Here is a 25,984-nt window from a genome sequence, read left to right as displayed (position 1 = left end):
GAGAACAAATTAGGAAAGAAATAAAAAGGAAGATAAAATTTCATTGATTATTGTAGAGAAGATTATAAGTTTTAACGAATTATTCCCTGAGCATCAAACCCTTTTGCACAGGAAAAATTTGAAGAAAGCTTACATAGATTCAAAAGAGAATAATTTGTTAACAAGGCTACAAATTAAAAACTTTCTTAAATATCATTGAACATTTTGATGGAAGATACAGTATTAAAAATATTTTAGAAGAAATAACCTATAGTGAGACATATTTGTGTAAATAGCCCAAGGATCCCTTTTTTACATTAACACTTAAAGAAGGGAGATATAATTTACATAAAACTCACACTTTTAAAGTGTATGATTTAGTTGTTTTTAGTACGTTCACAAGGATGTCAACCATTACCGTGATCTAATTCCAAAACATTTTAAGTACCCAAAAGAAGCTCACTACTCACTAGCAGGCTTTCCTCCCTTCCCTCTCCCCTTGTCCCTTAGCAACCACTAATCTACTTTCTGATTCTGTGGATTTGTCTATTCTGTATATTTTAAATAAATGGGATACTATAACACATGACCATTTGTGTTTGGCTTCTTTCACTTAGCATATCTGCATGGTTGACCCTTGTAGCATGTATCAGTACTTCATTACTTATGGCTGAATAATACACCACTGTATGGATATTCCACATTTTATTTATCCACTTGGTTAAATTTATTCCTAAGTTTTTCATTCTTTTTGATACTACTGTAAATAGAATTGTTTTCTTAATTCACTTTCAGGTTGTTTAATACCGGTATCTAGAAATATAACTGTTTCTTGTAGTGATTCTCTGACCTGCAAACTTGCTGAGGTTGTTTATTAGTTCTAAGAAACTGCAATACAATATTTAACAGAAGTGGCAAGAGTGGACACCCTTGTATTCTTGTTCCTGATCTTTGAAGGAAAGCCTTCAGTGTTTTATTTAGCATTTAGTATGACGTAAGCTATCAGTTTTTTATACTCTTTCACAGGTTAAGGAAGTTCTCTTCTATTCCTAATTTGTTCAGTGCTATGATGTAAAACTGCTGGTTTTCAAGTGCTTTTTCTGTGTCTACAGAGATGATCATATGGTTTATGTCCTTTATCAAAATGGTATCTTGATTAGTTTTCCTACATTGAACCAACCATGCATTCTTTAGACAAAGTCCACCTAGTTATGGTGTGTATTCCTTTTTTAATGATGGTATTTAATCCTCTTCTGTGCTGCTGGATCCAGTTTGCTATTAGGTTGAGGATTCTTATAGATCTATATTCACAAGGGATATTGGTTTGTAGTTTTCTCTTCTTGTGATGTCCTTGTCTGGTTTGATATAAGAATAAAATGAGTTGGGAAGTGTTCTTCATGCCTATTCTTTTTTTGGGAAGAGTCTGTGAATGACTGGTATTAATTCTCCTTTAAACGTTTGGTAGACTATACCAGTGAGGCCATTTGATCCTGCGCTTTTTCCTTTGTGGGAAGTTTTGATTATCAAATCAATCTCCTTAATTGTTGTTGGTCTATCCAGATTTTATATTTCTTGAGTCGGCTTCAGTATTTTATGTCTTTCATAAAATAGTTAGATCTTGTTTTTTAACCTACCCTGTCAATATCTTTTCAGCGCTTAATCCATTTGCATTTAATGTAATTACTAAAAAAGTAAAATTTATGTCATCCATTTTGCTATTTGTTTTCTTTAAGTCTTGTCTTTTTTGTTCCTCCATTACTACCTTATTTTGTTCATAGTTATTTTCTAGTATACCATTTTAATTCTCTTACAATTTTATATTATGTACATTTTCAGTTATTAGTGAGTACTCTGGGTTACAATTAACATCTTCTCACAATCTACTTTCAACTAACTTAGTTTCAACAGTATATAAAAACTCTGCTCCTATGTAACTGTGTCCTCTATCCCCCTTGTGATACTATTGTCGTATTAATCACATCTTTATACAATATGGCCCATCAACACAAATTTAAAATTGTTTTATTTGGTTGAGTTACAAACAAAAAATACACTTATGCTGTTTTATATTTACCTATGTATTACCTTTAAAGATGCTATTTATTTTTTCATATGGATTTGGGTTACTCTCTAGTGTCTGTTTATTTTAGTGTGAAGGATTCCTTTTAGTATTTCTTGTAGGGAAAGTAGAGATAAACTTCCTCAGTTTTTGTTTACCTTGAAATGTCTATTGTCCTTTATTTCTGAAGACCAGTTTGGCTGGGTACAGAACTCATGGTAAATAGACTTTACCTTTTGATTATGTCATCTCACTGCTTTCCGGTCTCCATAGATTTCGATAAGATTAAGTCCTAATTTTATTTAGGACTCCCCTATACATGAGTCATTTCTCTCTTTCTGCTTTCATAATTCTCTCTTTTGTCTTCTAACACTTTGATTATGATGTATCTATGGCGTGGATCTCTTCACGTTTATCTGCTTGGAATTCACTGAGCTTCTCAGATGTGTACATTTTAAAAAAAATCATATTTGCAAAGCTTTTCGCCATTGTTTACTCAAATATTCTTTCTGCCTCTTTCTCTTTCTCCTATCTTTCTCAGATTTCATTATGTGGATGTTGGTACCCCTGATGGTATCCCATAGATCTTAGAGGCTCTGTTAATTTTTCTTTTATTTAGCTTAGGCGATTCTTTCTTCTGTTCAAATCTGCTGTTGAGCTTGTCTAGATTTTTTCATTTCAGTTATTGTACTTTTAAGCTCCAGAATTTCTTTAAAAAAATTTTTTTTTCATGTTTAATGTGAAAACCATGATCTCATGAAGTTTACATAGTACAATATTAGGCATTACTTAATATCCATTCTGATGGTTGTTATATCACCTAAAAATAATGTGACAATTGGTGGCATATTATATGCTTTTCAAAACTTCTGAAAAACAGAAATAATGTGAAATTCAAATACATATTGCCAAGGAGCTGGAGATTGCTCTCAAATGACTGGATGGCAAACTTTACATATTGACAACATAAAAAGAAACTGTTAAATCTTTTTTATTTCTGTGTTAAAATGAGTCCTTGATGATAAAGTAACAAGATCCAACATAGAATAAATCAAACTATTTACAAAAATTAAATAATGTTTTAGACCAAACAAAAAACAAGAGGAAGCATTATGGAAATCATTCTTATTCTAAATTTAATTTTTTTCTATTGCGTCTTAGTTATAAGCATTTCAAAGACTAATAATACAGTAACTTTTAAACTCCTAATTAAAATGAGGCGAGGTAACATTTAATTAAAGCAACAACTTATCCTCCTTTTGTAAAAGTATCTTCCTGTTAAAGAGATATTCTATACCATTTAACAAGGAAGAAACTTAGATAATTATCTCAAGAAAATGCTGCCTCATCTGACATTTGAAGTTCAATGTAGATTATCTAAAACATTTTCTCTCTGGGACACTAAAAAAGAAAAGGTTTTTATTAAATTACACCAATTCTCCGGCAGACGCTTAAAAAAGGGGGGGCTTTTAAAAATGAATACTTAATTCTGAAATTAGCAAGTTGATATTCTTTCCTAAATTATAGGAATACTTATTAATTTTTATAAGATTCTACTTCTAGCTTAAAGATAAGTAACAAGTAACCACCGACACTGAAATTTATCTAGTGATAAGAAATTGCACATTTCGTCAGAAAATAAATCGTTAACGTTTAAGTCTAATTACACAATGATAATGAAGACATTATTTGTTTCCAGGAACCATGTGCTAGAACTGATTTTGGACAATGAAAGTGTATTTCTGAATCTATATATTGCAAATATAAGCAAAATTACTAGCACCATTTCTGTTTTTTTCTAAGATGTAAACATTATTTTAACATGTCTCTATTAATAAGCTACATTTCCCACCTAAGTGTGAAACAGAATACCAGAAAGGTTACACACTCTTAAAATATTTCAAACACCCAAAAGCAAAGTGTTTTCCCAGTGCAGGGGGGGGGTACCCACAAAATATCAGCTGCACGTCTGAAGGCAGTCTGATCTACACTGTTAGTCTGCATAGTGGGTAAGCTCATACATGCTGTGTTTATGATAACACTGCCTCATTGATACAAGAAGGAAAGCTCTATCTGGGTTTTAAATGCTAACTATTTAGCTATCTTTTCAAATTCAATAAAACCAACTAGGTTTTTAAAAAACATATTAACCATTTCATTTGAGGGCAAGGATCTTGTTTTACCAATAATGTTTGCCTATAGAGTGGTGCATTCACAGACTTTTTACAGAAGCTTAGCTAAAATAAGACAACAGAAAAATACCACTAATAGGCAACCCAACATCTTTAAGAATTTTAATACCTAATGTCATGACAATGAGCTTTAGGTAAGAATATATCAGTAGCAAGCTTTCTTCTCTATGACTGGACATAATTTGCTACTCCTAATATATATAAGAGTAACATCAGAATTATTTTTCAGGATTCCTGTGGAGCTCATTTTACATCCATGTGAACTGCTGTTATTGCTACTATGTCCAAACCCAGAGGATTAACTTTCTAATCATAATCTGTACCATTTTCTTTTTTCCTTCTTTATCTTCTTCAGGGAACATCTGTTCATCAAGGCAAACTTGTGAATTGCTTCTTCTACAGAGTACGTAGCCTGCCCAGAAAACGCACTTCTCCATGTCTTCCAAAGTCTGAAGGCTCTGTAAGAAGAGGTGAAGTGCTATCTGAAAGCAGAAGTGCATTCTGTAGTACCTTCCTGAGGAAATCTTCCAAACCTTGACCCTGTTGACCCTCATGCTGGTGACTGTTAATGTTGAAAAATAGGTTTTTAGATGTAAGTTCTGGCAGTTGTACTAGCAATGCATTATTTTGGAGTCTCTGCCTCAGCCACACAAATTCTGTTATCTTCTTTGCACACAGGATGTTTTCATTGTAAAACACATGTTACTGGTATGAATACATATCTCACAGTCAATATAAGAATGCCAAATGTCCTCCTTCTGAATCTTAGTATCTTGAACCCAGATCTTTACAAATTCCTCCACCTATTGTTCTGGAAACATTTCCGCACAGGACATGATCAATGCGCGGTTCCGCCAGGCAGCCATGCAGGGGAAGGCCGTGGGCAGCAGGCAGTAGAGTTTGCTGACAAGGCGAGACAGCAGCAGTGGGCGCCCCCAGGAGCACGTGCGATCGCAGCCACGTGCTCCTGCGGACGTAGTGGGCCAGCACCAGCGCTCTCGGAGCCCGTGACCAGTGTCTGCCTGAGGGCTTGGGCTTCCGCTCCAGCATTTCTATTTGGTTCTTTTTTATAACAGAAATCTCTTTACTGATATTCTCTACTTGGTGAGATACTGCTCCTATGCTCTTTCCATTCTTCAAATATGGCTTCAATTTTTTGAACATATTTAAAATAGCTGTTTTAAAATCTTTGTCTAGTAAAGTCCATTGTTGGGCTTCATTAGGGACAATTTCTACTGATTGCCTTTTTTCCTGTGTACAGGCCATATTTTGTTTTCTGCATGTCTCATAACTTTTTGTTGAAAACTGGATATTTAAAATAATATAATGTAACAACTCTAGAAATTACACCTGTTCTCCTACCCAGGGCTTGTTGTTGTTTGGTGACTTTTTCGAGTGCTATAGTTTATATTTTTTGTTGTGTGCCACAGAAGTCTGCCTGGTTAGCTTAGTAGTCAGTTAATGATTGGACAGAGATTTCTTTAAATGTCTGGACTCTTTGCTGACGGCCCTGTGTGCATGTTGGGTAATGTCTTCAACACTCAGCTAGGCAATTAATTGGTAATTCTGCCTTAATCTACACTTCCTGCTTGCACAAAGCCTCATGGTCAGCCAGCGGTGAGTATTAAGGTCCTTTTTAGGTCTCTCTTGAGCATGCACAGTCCAGGACATGCATGTGTCCTCTCAGATTCCAAGGAATATGTCAGAGCTTTCCAGAGGCCCCAGGGAGCTCTTGTTCCCGTTTTTCTTATTAAGCTTTTTGATTAGCCTACTGTTTACTCCAACTGTTATCCAATGTCTCAAGCAGCCATAATGTGTCTGTAATTGTTTTGATAGGCGTTTTACACTGGTGCAGCCCTGAATCAGGTCAAATACAGAGAGCCTTGCAAACAGGGTGTTCCAAGAACCACCAGACAGTTCTCTTGGAAAGAGGCTCTGAAAGTTCCACTCCCATTCTGCTCTTTCTAGTGGCTGTCAGGATATTGGTTTTCACTACAGAGGTGGGCTATTTTTCAAGGTTAATGTGGTACTAGAGAGCAGAGGATGGAACTTAGGCATGTTAAAACTCCACAAAGCTCCTTCTTATGGAGATTCCGCCATTTTTCTTGAATAAACACTTCCTGAATTGATGCAAACTTTTGGGTGATTCTCAGAGTTCTGAAAAAGTTTATTCTGACAATGATGGCAACTTTTCTCACTGCTTTTTGGAGTAGAGAATTTTTGTTGAAATCTTTTGGGTCACTTTTGATTCTAAGATTCCATGATTCTAAATTTTCAGTGATTATCAACTATTTTCTCCCTATGTTTTGTATCATTGGAAAAAACAGTAATACCTCATTTATACCATATTGAAAAATGTGGTATTCTGCATATATAATAGATCTTGATTTCAAAAACTTCTTTCTTCAACAAAATTAAACATGTCAAAGGAAATATTTTATAAAGCTTATTATTTATTTCCTTGCTTTCCCAAATAACTTACTTATACTTTCTTAGTAATGTGGGTTATCATAAAAACATCAACAACAGGGATGTCTTTAGAACAGTGGTTCACAAAGTGTGGTCCCAGGAGCAGCAACATCAGTATCTCATGGAAACTTGTTAGAAATATAAAATTTCAGGTCCTATCCAACTATTACTGAATCAGAAACTTTGGGGATAGGAGTGTAGGAATCTATCTTTTAACTTCAAGGTTGTACTGATACAAGCTGAAGATTGAGAACAGCTAAATTTTATTTAATGGGGGTATTTAAATAAGTTTATTCCAGGGTTTATTTAGTTTTGCGTATCTTTTCACATGTTTTTCTCGTTCATAAGGTTTATCCCATTGCTCTCGATATTTCCCTAGAGCAGCTTTGTAAGCATTACAATTTTAAGTTTATTGATGCATTACTGTCAAACATAAGGCTGTACTTAACTTACACTCAGATTAGTTTGAACAACTGGTCTGCACTGGGACTTACTACAGTTTTAAAATTGAGACTAAAGGAGTTTCCAGACATAGGGCTTTCAGTGCTAAAACTGGGAAAGTTCTTGGTGAGGCAGATTTTTATTGGTCAGTGTAACATAATAATCTAGAAGTGCGTCAGTGATCCATATAAACTGGTCCCACACGGAGGATTTAAAAAACATCTATTTTTGCTCTGAGTTTTTTACATGTAACCCTAAGCGAATTGAAAATTTGTTTTGACACAAAGTGTGAACTGAGGCTCTAAGCTAATTTTATCTCCCTCAAGAACTAGCTAATTCATCCAATATCTATATTTTAAAAATCCATTCCTTACCACTAATTTGTCCTTACCATATTATAAATTACTTTAAAAATTTAAAATACAGTATAATTTACAAGCAATAAAATGTACAAATTTGAACAGTTCAGTAGGAAGAATTTTGAACAACTACATATATCCATGAAATCACAACCCCAAACAAGATATTTATCTTTACTATCAACCAACCCAGAAATTTCCATTGTGTCTCTTTACAGTACAATTACTAGCAACCAACTTTCTGACTTCTATCAATACAAGCTAGTGTTGCCTGTTCACGATCATGATGTAACTAGCATCATATAGTATATATTTCTGTGGTGTGTTTTGTCTTACTCAACATGATGTATTTCAGTGTCATCTACGTTGTTTTGAGTTTCAGTAGTTTGTTATTGTTTATTGCTGAGTAGCATATTATATAAACATACCACAATTTATTTAGCTATTTTACTGTTGATGAACACTTGAATGATTTCCAGATCTGAATTATTATGAGTAACACTGTTGTTAAACTGTTTTTGTAGACATGTGATTTCTTGGCTAAAATCTGGGTGATAAGATTAGATATATGTTTAATTCTTAAAAACTTACGTAAAAGTTCTTGTAGTGATTGTATAATTTTATACACCTGCCACTAATGAATGAGAGTTACAATTACTCTGTATCTCACCAGTGTTGGCATTAATTTTTTTAAAAACCATTCAACTGGGTGGGATATGGTACTTCATCATGACTTTTAAAAAAATCTACTTTTATTTAGGCATAATTTACATTCAATCAATTAATCTTTTTTAGTTTACAGTTAAGTGTTTTGAAAATTTTGTATGCTGTGTGGCAACTGCCACTGCCACAATTAAGAGATAGAAAAGTTACATTGCTCCCACGCAAATTCCTCCAACCCCCTTTATTCATTGTGTTTTATGTATTACCCTGATGCTCAACACCAAGCACATTTTCATGGGCTTATAAGCCATCCATTTATCTTGTTTTCTGAAATATTTAAGTCTTTTGCTCATTTTGAAATTGTGTTGCTCATCTTTTTATTGGTGATTTGTGGGAGATGTTTATATATTCTGGATACAAGTATTTTGTTAAATATACTGGATACTGAGAATACTTTTTTCCACTGTGTGACTTGCCTATTTGATTTCTTAATGACACTTTTTTTTTTTTTAATTGGGGAAGGGGTACAAAACTTTATTGGGGAACAGTGTGTACTTCCAGGACATTTTTCCAAGTCAAGTTGTTGTCCTTCCAGTCTTAGTTGTGTAGGGCGCAGCTCAGCTCCAGGTCCAGGTCCAGCCGCCGTTGCTAGTTTCAGGGGGCGCAGTCCACCATCCCTTGTGGGAGTCGAACCGGCAACCTTGTGGTTGAGAGGACACATTCCAACCAACTGAGCCATCCGGGAGCTCAGCAGCAGCTCAGCTCAAGGTGCCGTGTTCAATCTTAGTTGCAGGGGGCGGAGCCCACCATCCCTTGCAGGACTCCAGGAATTGAACTGGCAACCTTGTGGTTGAGAGCCCACTGGCCCATGTGGGAATTGAACCGGCAGCCTTCGGAGTTAGGAGCATGGAGCTCTAAATGCCTGAGCCACCGGGCCGGCCCAATGACACCGTTTTTATGGTTAGTATTTTAAGTATCTTGTCCAGAAACTGTTGTCTACCCTAGAGTTGCAAAGATAGCCTCCCATGTTTTCTTCTAGGAGGATTATGGTTTTGGGCATTACATTTAGATTATAGTCCATCTAGAATTAATTTTTATGTCTGCAGTAAGACTGGATTGAAGTTCATGTTTTTCCATACAGATATCCAGTTGTTTCAACATCATTTATTAAGACTTTTGTTTCGCCATTGAATTGACTTGGCCCCTTGGTCCTATTTAAGAAATCTTTGCCTAATCCTAGTTCATTAAGATTTTCTTATGTTTTCTTCTAGAAGTTTAGTTCTATGATCCATTTCAAGCTAAATTTTGTACATGATGATTGGTAAGAACCAAAGTTCTTTTCCTCTTCTTTTATCTACTTAGTCTACCAATTATAGAAGAGGGTGTTTATATCCTCAACTCTGACTGTAGATTTGTCCATTTTTCTCCTTAGTTCTGGCAATTTTTGCTTCATGTATTTTGAAAAGATTATTAGATACATGCACATTAAGGACTATTATGTCTTCTTGCTAAATTTTGCTCTACCATTTTGAAATCTATCAATAACAACAAGATTTGCCTCAGTCTATTTTGTCTCATAGGAGTATAGTTACATCATCTTCTGCATGTTGTTTACATGGTGTACTTCCACTCTTTTACTTACAACATATAAGTCTTCATATTTAAACTGAATCTATCTGATAGAGTATATAGTTGGGTCTTGGTTTCTTTGAACCAAGCTGACGATTTCTGCCACTTAATTGGAATATTAACTGTAATATAGATATTAATATAGTTGGATTTCAACCTCTTGGTATTGCTTTTCTGTACTTGGTCTTCTTCTTTCCTGACTTTGTAAGAAGCATGTATTTTTCCATATTTCATTTTATCTCCTGTACTGGCTTTTTAAAATGAGACCTCTTTATATTTTTAGTGCTTCCTCTAGAGATTATAACATGTAAGTATAAGTTATCACAGTTTACTTTCAAATAATTTTATACCACTTCATAAACTGTATAAGAAACAATAATATAATTCCATCTTCCCTTCCAATTTGTGCTCTACTAGTGGCCTTTACATTTGTCATAATCCCACAATACATTGTAATTATTTTTTGTTTTAAACAGCCAACAGTCTTATATTTTTTTTAAATTTAAAAATGTATCTTTTATATTTACTGTTTCTGTTGTTCTTAATTTCTTTCTGCAGATCTGGGGTTCCATCTAGTATAATTTCTTTTTAACCAGAACAACTTCTTCTAGTTTGTGTGGTAGGTCTGCCAGAGACAAATTCTCTAATTTGCTGTCTTTATTTCAACTTCATTTCTGATGAACACTTTCACTGAATATAGGATTCTAGGTTGATAGTTTTTTCTTTCAGCACTTTAAAAATATTGTTCAATTGCTTTACGTCTTCTAATATTTCTAGTGAGAAGTCAGCTGTCATCTGTATTGTTATTTTATGTATCTTTCATCGGTTTTTGAAAGTTTTTTGTCATTATGTCTTCAATGATTCTGTCTACTCTTTATTAGACTGTCTGATACTGTTCCATAGACCTCGGATGATCCGGTATGCTCTTTCATCCCAATCTTCCCCCCACCTCTTGTTTTATGTTTCAGTTTGGAAACTCTTTTTGACTTATGTTAAGGTTCGATGATTCTTTCCTCTGCTGACTCCAGAGGAATGGTAAGCCTTTCAAATAAAATTTTCATTTGTGATAATACTTTTATTTCTAGCAAATCCATATGATTTTTTTTTTTGCTGTTTGAGTTGCTATAGCCTTAAGTATATAAGTGCAGTTTCCATTTAATTGTATGATATATTAATAATTTCCTTTATTTTCTCTGATTGTAGTACTAAAATCATTAATAAAGTACTACTGCATAGTTGAAGACTCACATGCCCAAGATTTTCATTCAAATAGCAGTTGGTAATACCATGATCTCAGAACTAAAACAAAAATAGAGGTCTACCTTTTTTTGTAAATGATAAATCACTCTCTTTCTGCCCTGGATTCAGTGTATCTTGAATTATAAAGGATCCCCAAAAGGAAAGACTGAAGGAATGTTATTAATATGTTGATCTAAGTATATATACAGAAGGGTTAGGTGGCAAGAAGCATTGACTTGAAAACTGCATAAAAGATGCAATGTACATTTTTGAATGCTTTTCCTATCATGTTCCAAGCAACATAAATCTTCAGCTTTAGAAATATTTTCTTTGTATTTTATAGTTGGAAAGGCCTCATTTAATTTATAAAAAATTATTTAAAATAGTCATCAATATTGAATAGCAATGCTGACCCAGGATATAGGTTTGTTTCTGTATCTCAGATCTTAAAATTCCAAAGTGTTACCTAAATGTTTAAATTAAAAACAAAACAGCATAGCATAATATAGTGGTTAAGGTAAATCATGGGTATACCATTTATTAGCTATTATGGGCAAATTAACCTCTAAACTTCAATTTCCTTGTTGGAAAAATTATGATGAGAATGATGCTCTTGCATCCACAACAAGCAATGTAAACTATTTTTGGAAGAATACCACTCCCTAATTCAGGCAGCACTGGATTTCCACATACAAAGTAAAGAAAGTAGTATTGAAAATAAACTCAAAATGCAAAATTTAGAATATCAGAAAACGATTTACTACAAGTCACCATAAAATAGCATGTATTAGATACTACAAACTTCAGAAAATAGAACTATTATTTCTAGACTATAAAATAAATAGGTTTTAAAAAAACCTAAAGGAATGTAAGAAACTATATGTAATCAAGACCCACAAAAACTACCAAGGCAGATTAGAAAAAGAACCTGAAAGAACTTATAGCAATGAAATGGTACTTTGAAATTAAAAAAGTAGTTTTGGCTTAAAGAGCAGATTAGACAAAGATGAAAAAAATTCATGAACATGAAAACAGATCTGACTCAAATGAAGTTCAAGGACATAGTTCATAAATATGAACTGGGGTTTAGCGAGATGAAGAACAAAATGATAATGTCCTTTCATAGTAGTTCATGAGGACAGAACACACACAATGTGGGAAAGGCAAAATCTGAAAGAGAATGGCTAAGAAGATTCCAGAAATGATGAAAGACAAGACTTCTTTGATTCAAGAAGCATAATAAATCCCAAACAAAATAAATAGAATGCTAGACATAGACACATTTTAGTGAAACTGCAGTACACTAAAGAGTAAGAGTCTTAACAGCAATCAGCGAGGAAAATAAATCACCTACAAAGGAGACAATGAAGATATTTTGTTAAATAGCAACAAAAGAAGCCAGACAGCATAAAGCAATAGCTTCAAAATACTGGAGACAACAGCTATCAACCTAGAATTCTACATCGAATTATATTTACAAGTGAGAAAAATAAATATATTTTTAGACAAACTCCAAATGTAGTTATCATAAAGAAATCATTGCTAAAGAATAATTCAAGGGCTCCCACTATGGTGCATTTGAATACTTGAGGGACATTTTTGCTTGTGAAAATGACTAGGGAGTTCTAGCAAGTGGAGGATGGGAGCTATAAAAGGTAAATTTTCTACAATGAACAAGCGTCCTATATAACAAATCATAGTGGCCCACTGAGAAACAGAAGAAAGAAATGACATACAAGATGAACAAAAAAATTACAGAACATATGGATTAACTATTAAAAAAACAAAAATGACTCAATTTGGGGGATATAAAAATGAAATAGAAAATACTAGAAACAGCACAATTAGAATTCAAGTTTCCCAAAGTCTGTGTATCATTAGGTAGTACAGTAGAACTATTGATCAGTTTTAATCTAAAATTTTATGGGTAATAACCACAAAAGCACACTAACTGAAAATAAAGTGGAGAAAGGATAAGGCAAATATCAAGCAAAAAGTTAGCATAATCACATTAATATCAGGCAATATAGCTTCTAGGGTAAAAACCATTATTATAAAGAGGCTCATTACATAATGATCAAAAAGTTCAACTCACCAGGAAGAAATGCTGATTCTAAACTTAGATGCATTTAGTATCAGTTTCAAACATATAATGAAAAAAAAATTGCTACAAGGACAAACTGCCCAACCCCATCATCATATTTAAACAGCTTAAAAAATCTTTTTCAATAATAAATTAAGTAGACAATAGATTAAAATATAAAGAAGATCTAAACTAAATGAGTAACAAGGTTGACTTAATAAACACATACAGAACTCTGCAGTCAACAAATAGAGACTACATACTTCCTTCAAGCACATTTATAGATTGACCCCTTTATAAGTAAGTCAAATATCCAAAGAAAATCTATCATACAGAATACGTTCTCTGACAACACTGTAATTCTACAATTAAGCTGTAAAATAGTAAGAATATGACTGAAACAACCTGCCATAACTTTAGGATGTAAAAACCAAAAGTTTTAATAATTAATAGGTCATAGTTAAAATAATAAAAACATTATTTGGATTAACATATCCTACCGATATAATACGATCTCCTTTTCTGAGCTCTCCACTAAGATCAGCAGGTCCTCCAGCCAAGATAAAGGAAATAAATATTCCTTCTCCATCTTCACCTCCGACAATGTTGAAGCCAAGGCCCGTTGAGCCACGATGAAGAACAACTTTTCTAGGTTCCCTAAAAAAAAAAATATTGAATATCTTAGAAATTTTATATAGAACTTGACATTCTATCAATGAGAATTCCCTATTGATAACTCTTATGTTATCAAACTATAAAGAAAGCTTAATGAAATATAAAAGGCTTTCAAATTGTGGAGCAAAGAAATACTTTCTAAGCCTAGAAATTAGGCTTAGAAGTCAAAAGGAAAAAATCCTAATTTTATATAAAGCCCAAGAACCCATGTTAAAAAACAGACATGAAACTAAAACAAAAGGAAGAAAATATAGAAATTAAAAACATAATAATATAAAGAGCCTATTCAGGAAATACATATACTTATGAAAAGTTGATGTTGCACACATTTTATTACCTATGAAGCAGTCACTGCCCCTACTTCTTAGGTGGTGTAAAAGGTAGACATCCCTTTGCATTAGTGAAGGTAGGACCTTTTTCCAGTCCCAAATGGATGAATCATGACTAACCTAAGCTGGCCATTGCAATCCCTTTCCCCTTTGCTAATAAGATAAGGCTATGACACTATCCTAGCCGCTAAAAAATGAGGGAAAATGTTACTGTCACTTCCCAAAGAAAAACAGACCCTAACAAGGAAAAAGCACATTTGTTCCCCTCCTCACCCAAAATAACGCCCACATAAAAGAATGAACAATAAAATCCCATTATTGGTTTGAATATATTACAATCATGAAGGTAAGACCAAGCAGAGACACTATGGACTGAGGGTTGCTACACAAACATTGGAATTACCCATCTCCAGACGTTTTATATGAAATAATATCCTTATTTCTTAAGGCACATCCATCTATCTACTTACCTACCTACCTACCGACCTACCTCTGCTTTTCATCCATTCTAAGTTTCACCTTTTTGCAATCCTCCCCACCCCCTGCCATTTAAAATCTCTGAAATCAGAATACATGTTACCACTAATGTTTCACATTTGCTACCAGTTATACATAATTGTGTGAAAACCATTCAAATACTCTGGTAAGACCATGAAAATTCCAGCGGCATATTATTTTAGGTAATGAAATACAGAATATCACTTCAGATTAGAATGTATCATATTTGTTAAATATTTTAAAAATTTAATCTGAATTTTCTAAAACATCACAGAAAGCTATTGGTAACAAAAGGCTTAACAGAAGTAAATGACTTTTACAAATGAATTTTAGGGATCCTTCCATATAATGTGTAATTAATCTTCTTAAATATTTGTCTACTCAAAACTTAAAACGTTAGGGCCAGCCCAGTGGCTCAGGTAGTTGGAGCTCTGTGCTCCTAACTCCGAAGGCTGCCGGTTCGATTCCCACAGGGGCCAGTGCGCTCTCAACCAAAAGGTTGCCAGTTCGATTGCTCGAGTCCTGCAAGGGATGGTGGGCAGTGCCCCCTGCAACTAAGATTGAACACGACACCTTGAGCTGAGCTGCCGCTGAGCTCCTGGATGGCTCAGTTGGTTGGAGCGCGTCCTCTCAACCACAAGGCTGCCGGTTCAACTCCCGCAAGGGATGGTGGGCTGCGCCCCCTGCAACTAGCAACGGCAACTGGACCTGGAGCTGAGCTGCGCCCTCCACAACTAAGACTGCAAGGACAACAACTTGAAGCTGAATGGTACCCTCCAAAACTAAGATTGAAAGGACAACTTGACTTGGAAAAAAGGCCTGGAAGTACACACTGTTCCCCAATAAAGTCCTGTTCCACTTCCCCAATAAAATCTTTAAAAAAAACCAAAAAACTTATAATGTTTTCTAGTCATACATAGGTATCAATTTTGCCAGTTCATTTATAGGATTAATAAAATTATATTTTCTTGTCAAAATCAGCAAAACTAAATAATGCATTGTTTAGGAAAAATTATATACACAAATATATATGGAAGAAAAAAGGAATAATAAATCCAAAATTCAGGAAAGCAGTTATCTTGGTGGCGCAGTATGGGAGAAACAGCATAGGATCAGGGCACAGGATAGGTTTCACTATGTTGATGATGTTTTATTTCCTTGTTAGATGGTGGACTCGTGGTTTAGGGTTCCTATTATGCTTTAAAGATATGTATGAATTATAATTTTACATTAGTAAATAATAATTAAAAAATAGCCTGCTGAAATCCAACAGTATTTCCAAAGGAAAATAAATTCATTTTTCAAATAACATAAGCCCATGAAAAGACGTTCAACATCATTCATTAGTCATTAGGGAAATGCATCAAAATCACAATGAGGTAAGGTCCTACCTACTACACTGACTATAAAATAAAACAAAACAGAAAAAACAAGCATTGGTGAAGATGTGGAAAAATTGGAACCCTCATATATTGATGGGGGGACTGTAAAATGGTGTGGCTGTTACAGAAAACTGTTAAGTACTTCCTCATAAATAGAGTTACCATGTGACCCAGCAATTCCACTGATAGGTATATATCTAAAGGAATTGAAAGCAGGGATGTAGTAAATACTTGCATGTTAATGTTTATCAGCATTATTCACAATGTGTATCACAGCATTATTCACAACCCAGGTGTCCACCAACAGATGAATAAACAAAATGGGTTATATACACATAATGGAATATTTAGCCATAAAAAGGAATGAAGTTTTGATACATGCTACAACATGGATAAACACTGAAAACATTATGCTAAGCGAAAGAAGCCAGACACAAAAGCATAAGTATTGTTAAGATTCTACTTATATAAATAATCTGGAATAGGCAAATTCATAGAGACAAAAAGTAGACTGCAGGTTACCAGGGGCTAGGAGGATAGGGAAATGGGGAGTTACCGCTTAATCGTTACAGAGTTTGTCTGAGGTAATGAAAAGTTTTGGAAATAGATAGTGGTGATAATTGTATAATATTATAAATACAATTAATGCCACTGAATCGTATTGTCACACAGCAGCCTAGCAGACTGTCCCCCCATGTCTTTCCTTAAGGGAAGAATAGTCTTTGAGACTGTGCATCTCTGGGACTGTAGATTTCTCTCTATTTAGTCTCCAAAAGAGGGTTTGCGGCCAATGATGAGTAAGATTCCCCATGGGGGGACAACTCAAGCCACGCGGAACCCCATGGAGACCCCCAAGAGCTGCCTTAGAAAGATCTGGGAAGGGGCCTTGTTTCCCCCTCCCCCTGACTGGGAAAAGTGGCTGCTGGCTCTGACTTTTCCCTCTCACCTAATTGTGACAAAGTTTTGAGAGTGATAAGATTAAACTCTCTCTGCTCAGCTCTGTGAAACAATTTCAACATGTGATATATGTCCCTTAAAAGAGTTGCATACCTCACCTCAAGGACTTTCTCCTTCGGCTGTTTGAAGATCAACATAACTGGTTTGGGTTGTTTCTATAACGTGGTAAGTAAGTTTCACAGACCGTGCCAAAATCACTGCTACTCCCTTGCATACTTATCAATAAAAACCTCCATGGGCTGGCCCAGTGGCTCAGGCGGTTAGAGCTCCATGCTCCTAACTCCGCAGGCTGCCGGTTCGATTCCCACATGGGCCAGTGGGCTCTCTACCACAAGGTTGCCAGTTCAATCCCTCAAGTCCCACAAGGGATGGTGGGCAGCGCCCCTTGCTACTAAGATTGAACACGGCACCTTGAGCTAAGCTGCCGCTGAGCTCCCAGATGGCTCAGTTGGTTGGAGCGCATCCTCTCAACCACAAGGTTGCCGGTTTGACTCCCGCAAGGGATGGTGGGCTGTGCCCCCTGCAACTAGAAAACGGCAACTGGACCTGGACCTGGAGCTGAGCTGCGCCCTTCACAACTAAGATTGAAAGGACAACAACTTGACTTGGGGAAAAAAAAGGCCTGGAAGTACACACTGTTCCCCAATAAAGTCCTGTCCCTCTAAAAAAAAAAAAAAAAAACCAAAAAAGCAACCTCCAGTTGGTTTTGTTCTGGGCTCCAGTCTTTCAGAACTTGAGACCCCTGGCCTTCTGAGATTTAACTGCATTAAGTCTCTGTATGTTTCTTTCTTAAAAACTTAACCCAAAGCCGCCCCTTCTCGCACCCTCACTGCCCGTGTTGCACTGGACGCAACAGAATCGCACATTTGAAAATGGTTAAAATAGCAAATTTGATGTTATATATATTTTATTGTAATTAAAAACATTAATGTAATATATAAAAAAACACTGAGTTGTATACTTTCAATGGGTGAACTGTATGGTATATGTATCGTATCTCAATAAAACTGTTAAAAAAATGAACCTTAGAATCACTAACTGTTTGTTGGGATTTCTTTTCTTTTTCATAAAATTGGTAATGTGAGATAACCTCTGAAAGATTGCTTACGGGCAAATTGTGGAGAAGTTCTAATGGGAAGGTAAAGGTTTTTGTACTTCATTATCTGGGCAAAGTACTGTAATTACCAAAAGAGTGATAAAACACACACCATTTTAGCAAGCCATATCTAGTAACCAACCACCTGATTTTCACAGAAAACTATAGAAAACAGGTAGACCTGTTGTGTAATACTACGAAGTCCAATACAACATTCTAAACAAGAGATGATGTATAGTAAAAAGACAGGAAACAACAATCAGGATACTAATATAACACATTTTTTAGTTCAAAAAATAGGCAGAGATTAAAGATTAGATAAGCCATTAACTATTTTTTCTCCTTACTTCTATAAATAGGCACGATTAGAAAACAACAACAAAAAGATCATGACAGATCAGTAGAGAAGCACAGCCTAAAGACAGAGCTTTGAAAATTTGTATCATAATCACAAACACTATTCTTTCTGCTAAATTTCTTCTGAACATAATTACTGAGCACCTATTAAATTAAGTTCTCAATATGGCTAACTCTTGAAGAAGAGGACAAAGACAAATATTCTTATATGACCTTAAAGAGATTACTTCCTAAAGTAAGGAGTCTGACAAGTAAATAATTACAATTACGAAGTTTCAAAAATAATAATTCTAATAATAATGCAATTAAAAAAATATACGAGTAAAACAGACATTAATTAGCATATGTTTAATGTTAAATGCTGTAATTAATATGAAATACTTGTACAAATTATAAAGGTTTGTATTATAAAGCAAATTATGCATAGTATCTTAATACTATATTGAATAATGTGAAAAAGATCTCAAATAATTTTTTACTTATTTTTTTCCCATTCAGTTAAGAGTTCTTCGGGATTAAAAAGAAAGTTAACCTACAAACTTTAGTGTGGTTAGTAATGTTAGATGAAAGTAAATTTTAGGTGTTAGGATAGCAAAGATATACAGCAAAGAAAATACCACTTGTTGAATTCTGAACATGAATATAATTCTGAAAATAAATGCCATAATATATGGTATATATTAAATAAAAATATATGAAAAATTAGTTTTAAGTATGCATAAATATATTCTGAACTTTTACCTAAGCTAATTTCTAAGGATAATTTATCTATCATTTTAAAAAAGCAATTATTAAATAAAGAATAGTGATTTACGTGGAATATAAGAATCTCTCTACATTTCAGGCTCTTCAATGAGTGCTCCAATGAAAAAAATTAAGGTCTACGTTCATCATGTGTCAATAAAATTTTTCAGTCCTGAAAATTATGGCTATCTTACTTGGCTGATTATAACTCCATCTAACAGTTGGCTTCATGTAAGAAGGAGGAATGTTCAGTTCCTTACCGTGTAATTTCATCATCTCCAAGCATTGCTTTTGAAACAGGTGAGTATCTGGATGGTGATGCTGGTGTCTGGCCCAAGTAGGAAGATGGGCTAACATGGTTATCAACAGGCTGAGAAGCAGCTTCAAAATAAAGAAAGTGAAAAATGCTTGAAAAATGAAACAAGCCATTCAGTACCACATTTTTCAATTATTAACTTAAAGGTTAACATATAATTCATGTTCACTTATTTATATAATATAATTTAGTAGATTTATTTATCAGATAAAAAAAATTAGACAAGTTTAAGTTTCCAGGTAAAAACCAGTTCAGATATTCAGATCAGTAAAGCAAAGAGATAAAAACCAAGTACTTAATAGTAGGTTTTTAGTTAAGCATTGAAGAAGCTTGGAAGTCATGACTCTGTCCTAACAACAACTAAAAAGCTGAACAAACTGAAAAAAAATCAACTCTTCTTTGATCATTAAGATAAGGGAGGTCACAGGGCAAACTGCAGTCCCCCAAATTGGAGAGACTGGCAGGCGAATACAGAGAATCACAACTTAACCACAGCAGAAACCTCTGTGGGAACTACTGCTGGGGCAGAGAAGCCTGAATTGTAATTGACAAATTTCTGGAGGCTCAGTGTAGACAACTCTGAGTCAAAAACTCCAGGGAAACCCTGCCATCCAGGGTCTCCATAGCTTTCTAAATTTTACCTCCTGAATTTCTATTGGGTCTTACAAAGAATATTAGGGGGAAAAAAATCCCCTAGTGCTTCTGGTGGGAGGAAGGGAAAATGAATACACAGGAATATTCTGTTCTTCTCAAGAGAGTCTACCCTCAAGAGAAACTATTAACCAGAGCCTTAATCTGCTGGGGTTTTCTTGAGTTCAGTTGACCTGGGGGAAGTTAAACAACTAACTCCAGCTCACTCTAGCCATCCAGTCCTACCAAAGGGAGGGAGGAGAATACTGAGAAACACTGTGAAGTTCACATTCCAGAGACACAACAAGCTCACTAAAAGACTGAGACCTAATCATAGGACTACAGAGCACGTTCCCTCTCCCAACACCTCATTAGCATATCACTAAAGGTCTATCTACAGCAGTTCCGTTTACCATGTACCATCATGTCTAGCTATCAAGAAAAAAATTACAAGACATACTAAAAGGCAAAAACACAGTTTGAAGAGAATGAGTAAGCACCAGAACCAGACTCAGATATGGCAGCAATGTTGGAATTATCAAACCAGGAATTTAAAACAATGATTAATATGCTAGTGGTTGTAATGAAAAAGCAGACAGTATACAAGAACAGATGAGTAATATAAGCAGAGAAATGGAAATTTTAAGAAAGAAACAAAAAGAAATACCAAAGATCAAAAACACTGTAACAGAAATGAAGAATGCCTTTGATGGGTTTATTAGTAGTCTGCACATAACTAAGTAAAGTATCTCTGAGCTTGAGGCTATCTCAATAGCAACCTCTAAGACTGAAAATTAAAGAGAGAGAAAAAAAACAAAAGACCAAAAAAAAAAAAAAAAAAAAGTCCAACAAAGGCAAAACAGAATATCCAAGAACTGTGTGACAACTATGGAATGTGTAACATAGGCAAAATGGGAATATCAACAGGAGCAGAAGAAGAGAAAGGAATAAATGAATATTTGAAACAATAATGATTGAGAATTTTCCCCAAATAATGACAGACACTAAACCATAGATCTAGGAACCTCAGTGAATACTAAGCTTGACAATGCCAAGGAAATTATACCTAGGCATATATTTTTAAAACTAGCCTTAAAAAAGGGAAAAAACCCTGAAAGAAGACACAGAAAAAAAACACCCCTCCTTATTGATAGAGGGGCAAAGATAAGAATTACATCTGAATTCTCTCAGAAATAGTGTGCAGTGAAATATTTAGTGTTAAGAGAAAAAAAACCTGCCCTGTACCCTGTGAAATTATCCTTCAAAAGCAAAGAAATATTTCCCCATACAAACAAATACTGGGGGAATTTGTTGCCAGTACACCTGCCTTTTGAAATGTTTAAAGATGTTCTTTAGAGAGAAGAAAAGTTAATAGGTCAGAAACTCAGTTATACATAGAAAAAGAAGAGCACTGAAGAAGGAATAGGTGAAAGTAAAATAAAAAAAACACACCTCAGTTTTCTTATTCTTGATCTGACAGCTAACACTTTGTCAAAATAATATTAGTAACACTGTATTCGACTGTGTGTGTGTGTGTGTGTGTGTGTGTGTGTGGTTATATACAAGTCAAATGAATGTCAGCAATGATACAAGTGATAGGAGGAAGGTCTTCAGACTATTTTGTACTCACACTACCTGTGAAGCTGTATATAGTGATATCGGAAAGTGGACTAGGATTACTTGTACATGTATATTGCAAACTCTAGGGCAACCATTAAAAAAGAGTAAAAAGAATATGTGATATGCTAAAATAGGAGCTAAAAATGAAATAATATAAAATACTTAATTAAAATCCTAAAAGGCAGAAAAACAGTGGGTGACAAATACAGAAACAAAGAACAAGCACAACAAATAGAAAACTGAAAAACATAATAGATATTAATCCAACTATATCAATAATCACTTTACACATCAATGGTCTAAATGCACAAATTAGAAGACAGAGATTGTCAGAGTGGATAAAACAATAGTATCCAACTATATATTATCTACAAGAAACCAACTTTATGGGGGTTTCTTGAGGTATATGAAGGTACATATAGATTAAAAGTGAAGGAATGGAGAAAGACATACAATGCTAACACTAATCAAAAGAAAGCAGGAGTAGCTATATTAATTTCAGATAGAGAATATTTCAAAGTAAGGAAAGTTATCAGGGATAATGAAGTGCATTATATAACAATAAAGAGGACAATTTGCCAAGAAGACATAGTAATTCTTAACATATATGCACCTAACAGTGTCAAACTATATGAGACCCAAATAGACAGAACTGTAAGGAGAAATGAATGAATCCACACCCTTTTATCACAAATAGACACATATAGCAGGCAGAAAAATCAGTAAAGACACAGTTGATCTCAACAACATCATTAATCAAGTTGTTATAACGGGCATGTATAGACTACTTCAACCAACTAAAGCAGAACACACGTCCTTAAACTCACATGGAACATTTACCAAGACACACCACATCCTGAGCCATAAAACAAATCTTAACAAATCTAAAACAACATAAATCATACAATGTCTGCTCTCAGACCACAATGGAATTAAACTAGAAATCAATAACAAAACCCTAGCCAAAAATATGTGGAGATTAAATCAAACACTTTGAAATAGAAAATGGGTCAAAGAAAACAATCTCTAGAAAAATTTAAAAGTCTCTTAAACTAAATGAAAACGCAAGTACAACATATCAAAATTTGTGGGAAGCAGCGAAAGCAGTGCTCAGAGGGAAATTTATAGTACTGAATGCATATACTAGAAAAGAAGAAAGATCGAAAATGAATCATTTTAGCTTAAACCTTATGAAACTAGAAAAGAACAGCGAATTAAACTGAGGGTAAGCAGGAGAAAAGAAATCATTAAAAATTAGGGCAGAAATCAATGAAACTGAAAACAAGAAACCAATATAGAAAGAGAAACAAAACCAAAAGCTGCTTCTTTGAAAAGGTTAATAAATAATAAAATCAACAACCCTCTACCCAGGCCTAAAAGGGCTAAAAGAAATTATTAATATCAAAAATGAAAAAGGGGACATCACTACAGATCCTATGGATATTAAAATGATAAAGAAATAATATGAACAATTCTATGCCCACAAATTTTATCACCTAGATAAAATGGGCCAAGTCCTTAAAAGACACAGTCTGCCAAAAGTCACACAAACGAAATAGACAATCTGAAATAGATAACCTTCCAACACAGCACCAGGTCTAGATGGTGAGTTCTACCAAACATTTAAGAAGGAAATCACACTAATTTTTTTTTTTTTTTTACAATGGGAAGGAAGAACAGGAAGATGGGGGAGGAAAAAAGGAAGGGAAAGAAGAAACTTTTATTATAAATGAAACAAAAACATATTCATAACCTTGCATTAAAATATGAAGAATATTTGTCAAATACTGTAAAACTTAGATGAGAAAAATAAAGTGAAAGTTGATATATACTTCCCCAGAATTCAGTCTGGAAGAGCATCTTTTTTTTTTTTTTTTTTTTTAAATTAAAGTTTATTGGGGTGACAACTGTTAGTAAAGTTACATACTTTTCAGGTGTACAATTCTGTATTACATCATCTACAAATCCCACTGTGTGTTCACCACCCAGAGTCAGTGCTCCTTACATCACCATATATTTGATCCCCTTTACCCTCCATCTACCACCCTCCTCTCCCCTTATCCTCTGGTAAAAACTCAACTATTGTCTGTGTCTATCAGTTTTTGTTTCTCATTTGTTTGTCTTGTTCTTTTGTTGTTTTTGGTTTATATACCACATATCAGTGAAATCATATGGTTCTCTGCTTTTTCTGTCTGACTTATTTCGCTTAGCATTATAATCTCAAGATCCATCCATGTTGTCACAAATGGTCCTATTTCATATTTTCTTATCGCCGAATAGTATTCCACTGTGTATATATACCACAACTTCTTTATCCATTCATCTGTCAAAGGACATTTTGGTTGTTTGCATGTCTTGGCCACCATACATAAAGCTGCAATGAACATTGGAGCACATGTCTTTATGGATAAATGTTTTCAGATTTTTTGGGTAGATATCCAGTAGAAGGATTGCTGGGTCATATGGTAATTCTATTCGTAATTTTTTGAGGAATTTCACGCTGCCTTCCATAGCGGCTGCACCAGTCTGCATTCCCACCAACAGTGTATGAGGGTTCCTTTTTCTCCACAGCCTCTCCAACACTTGTTACTATTTGTCTTGTTGATGATAGCCATTCTAACTGTGGTGAGGTGATATCTCATTGTGGTTTTTATTTGCATTTCTCTGATGACTAGTGATGTTGAACATTTTTTCATATGTCTATTTGCCATTTGTATGTCCTCTTCGGAGAATGTCTCTTCAGGTCCTCTGCTCATTTTTCAATTGGGTTGTTTGTTTTTTCTTGTTGAATTGCATGAGTTCCTTGTATATTTTGGATATTAGCCCCTTATCGGAGGAACTGTTTGCAAAAATCTCCCATTCAGTTGGTTACCTCTTTATTTTGCAATGGTTTCTTTTGCCGTGCAGAAGCTTTTAAATTTGATATAGTCCCATTCATTTATTTAAGCTTTTACTTCCCTTGTCTTTGGAGTCAAATTCATAAAACACTCTTTGAACCCAAGGTTCATAAGTTTAGTACCTATGTTTTCTTCTATGCAGTTTATTGTTTCAGGTCTCATGCTTAATTAAGTCTTTGATCCATTTTGAATTAACTTTGGTACATGGTGACAAATAGCAGTCCAGTTTCATTCTTTTGCACGTGGCTATCCAATTCTCCCAAGCACCATTTATTGAAGAGGGTGTCTTTCCTCTATTGTATGTTTTTAGCTTCTTTGTCAAAAATTATCTGTCCATATTTATGTGGTTTTATTTCTGAGTTCTCAATTCTATTCCATTGGTCTATGTGTCTGTATTTCTGCCAATACCATGCTGTTTTGATTATTGTTGCCCTGTAGTACAAGCTGAAGTCAGAGAGTGTGATACCTCCACAGCATTCTTCTTTTTGCTTAAGATTACTTCGGCTATTTGGGGTCTTTTGTGGTTCCAAACAAATCTGATGATTTTTTGTTCTATTCTTTAAAAAATGCCATTGGAATTTTGATGGGGATTGCATTAAATCTCAATATTGCTTTGGGAAATATGGCCATTTTAACTATGTTGATTCTTCCAATCCATGAGCACGGAATGTCTTTCCATTTCTTTGTGTCTTCTTCAATTTCTTTTAAAAATGTGTTGTAGTTTTCAGCATGTAGGTCTTTCATATCCTTGGTTAAGTTTATTCCTAGGTATTTCATTCTTTTTGCTGCAATTGCAAAAGGAATTGTTTTTTTAATTTCTTTTTCTGAGATTTTATTGATAGTATATAGGAATGCCATGGACTTTTGTACGTTGATATTGTAGCCAGCAACTTTACTGTATTCATTGATTGTTTCTAATAGCTTTTTGGTGGAGTCTTTAGGATTTACTATATAGCATCATGTCATCTGCAAAGAGTGACAATTTAACTTCTTCATTCCCAATTTGGATGCCTTTTATTTCTTTCTCTTGCCTGATTGCTCTGGCGAGGATATCCAACACTATGTTGAAAAGCAGAGGTGATAGGGGACAGCCCTGTCATGTTCCTGAACGTATAGCAAAGGGCTTCAGTTTTTCACCATTAATTATGAAATTAGCTGAGGGTTTGTGATATATGGCCTTTGTTATATTAAGGTATTTTTTTTCTATTCCTATTTTATTAAGTGCTTTAATCATAAATGGATGTTATATCTTGTCAAATGCTTTTTCTGCATCAACTGATATAATCATATGATTTTTGTCCTTTATTTTGTTTATGTGATGTATCACACTGATGGATTTGCATATGTTGAACCATCCCTGTACCCCTGGG

General features: G+C 34.5%; 1 protein-coding gene and 1 pseudogene across 23 annotated transcripts in view; both read right to left on the bottom strand.

The window, feature by feature from the left end:
- Positions 1–25,984, bottom strand: part of DLG1 (discs large MAGUK scaffold protein 1) — a 241,560-nt gene that overhangs the window by 56,313 nt on the left and 159,263 nt on the right. For all 23 annotated transcript variants that reach the window (XM_019723532.2, XM_074329838.1, XM_019723561.2 and 20 more), the window contains 2 exons: positions 19,412–19,532; positions 13,614–13,770 (listed from right to left, as the gene is read on the bottom strand). In XM_019723532.2, coding sequence (XP_019579091.2) covers positions 13,614–13,770; positions 19,412–19,532 — 278 coding nt within the window. The remainder of the gene's footprint in view (positions 1–13,613; positions 13,771–19,411; positions 19,533–25,984) is intronic.
- LOC141571051 (sorting nexin-10 pseudogene) lies at positions 4,239–11,690 on the bottom strand (annotated as a pseudogene).

Source organism: Rhinolophus sinicus, linkage group LG01 (genome assembly GCF_036562045.2).
Source record: "Rhinolophus sinicus isolate RSC01 linkage group LG01, ASM3656204v1, whole genome shotgun sequence".
Classification (NCBI taxonomy): domain Eukaryota; kingdom Metazoa; phylum Chordata; class Mammalia; order Chiroptera; family Rhinolophidae; genus Rhinolophus; species Rhinolophus sinicus.
The sequence above is the reverse complement of the archived record's forward strand: the minus strand, read 5'-3'. Positions and strand labels throughout refer to the sequence as shown.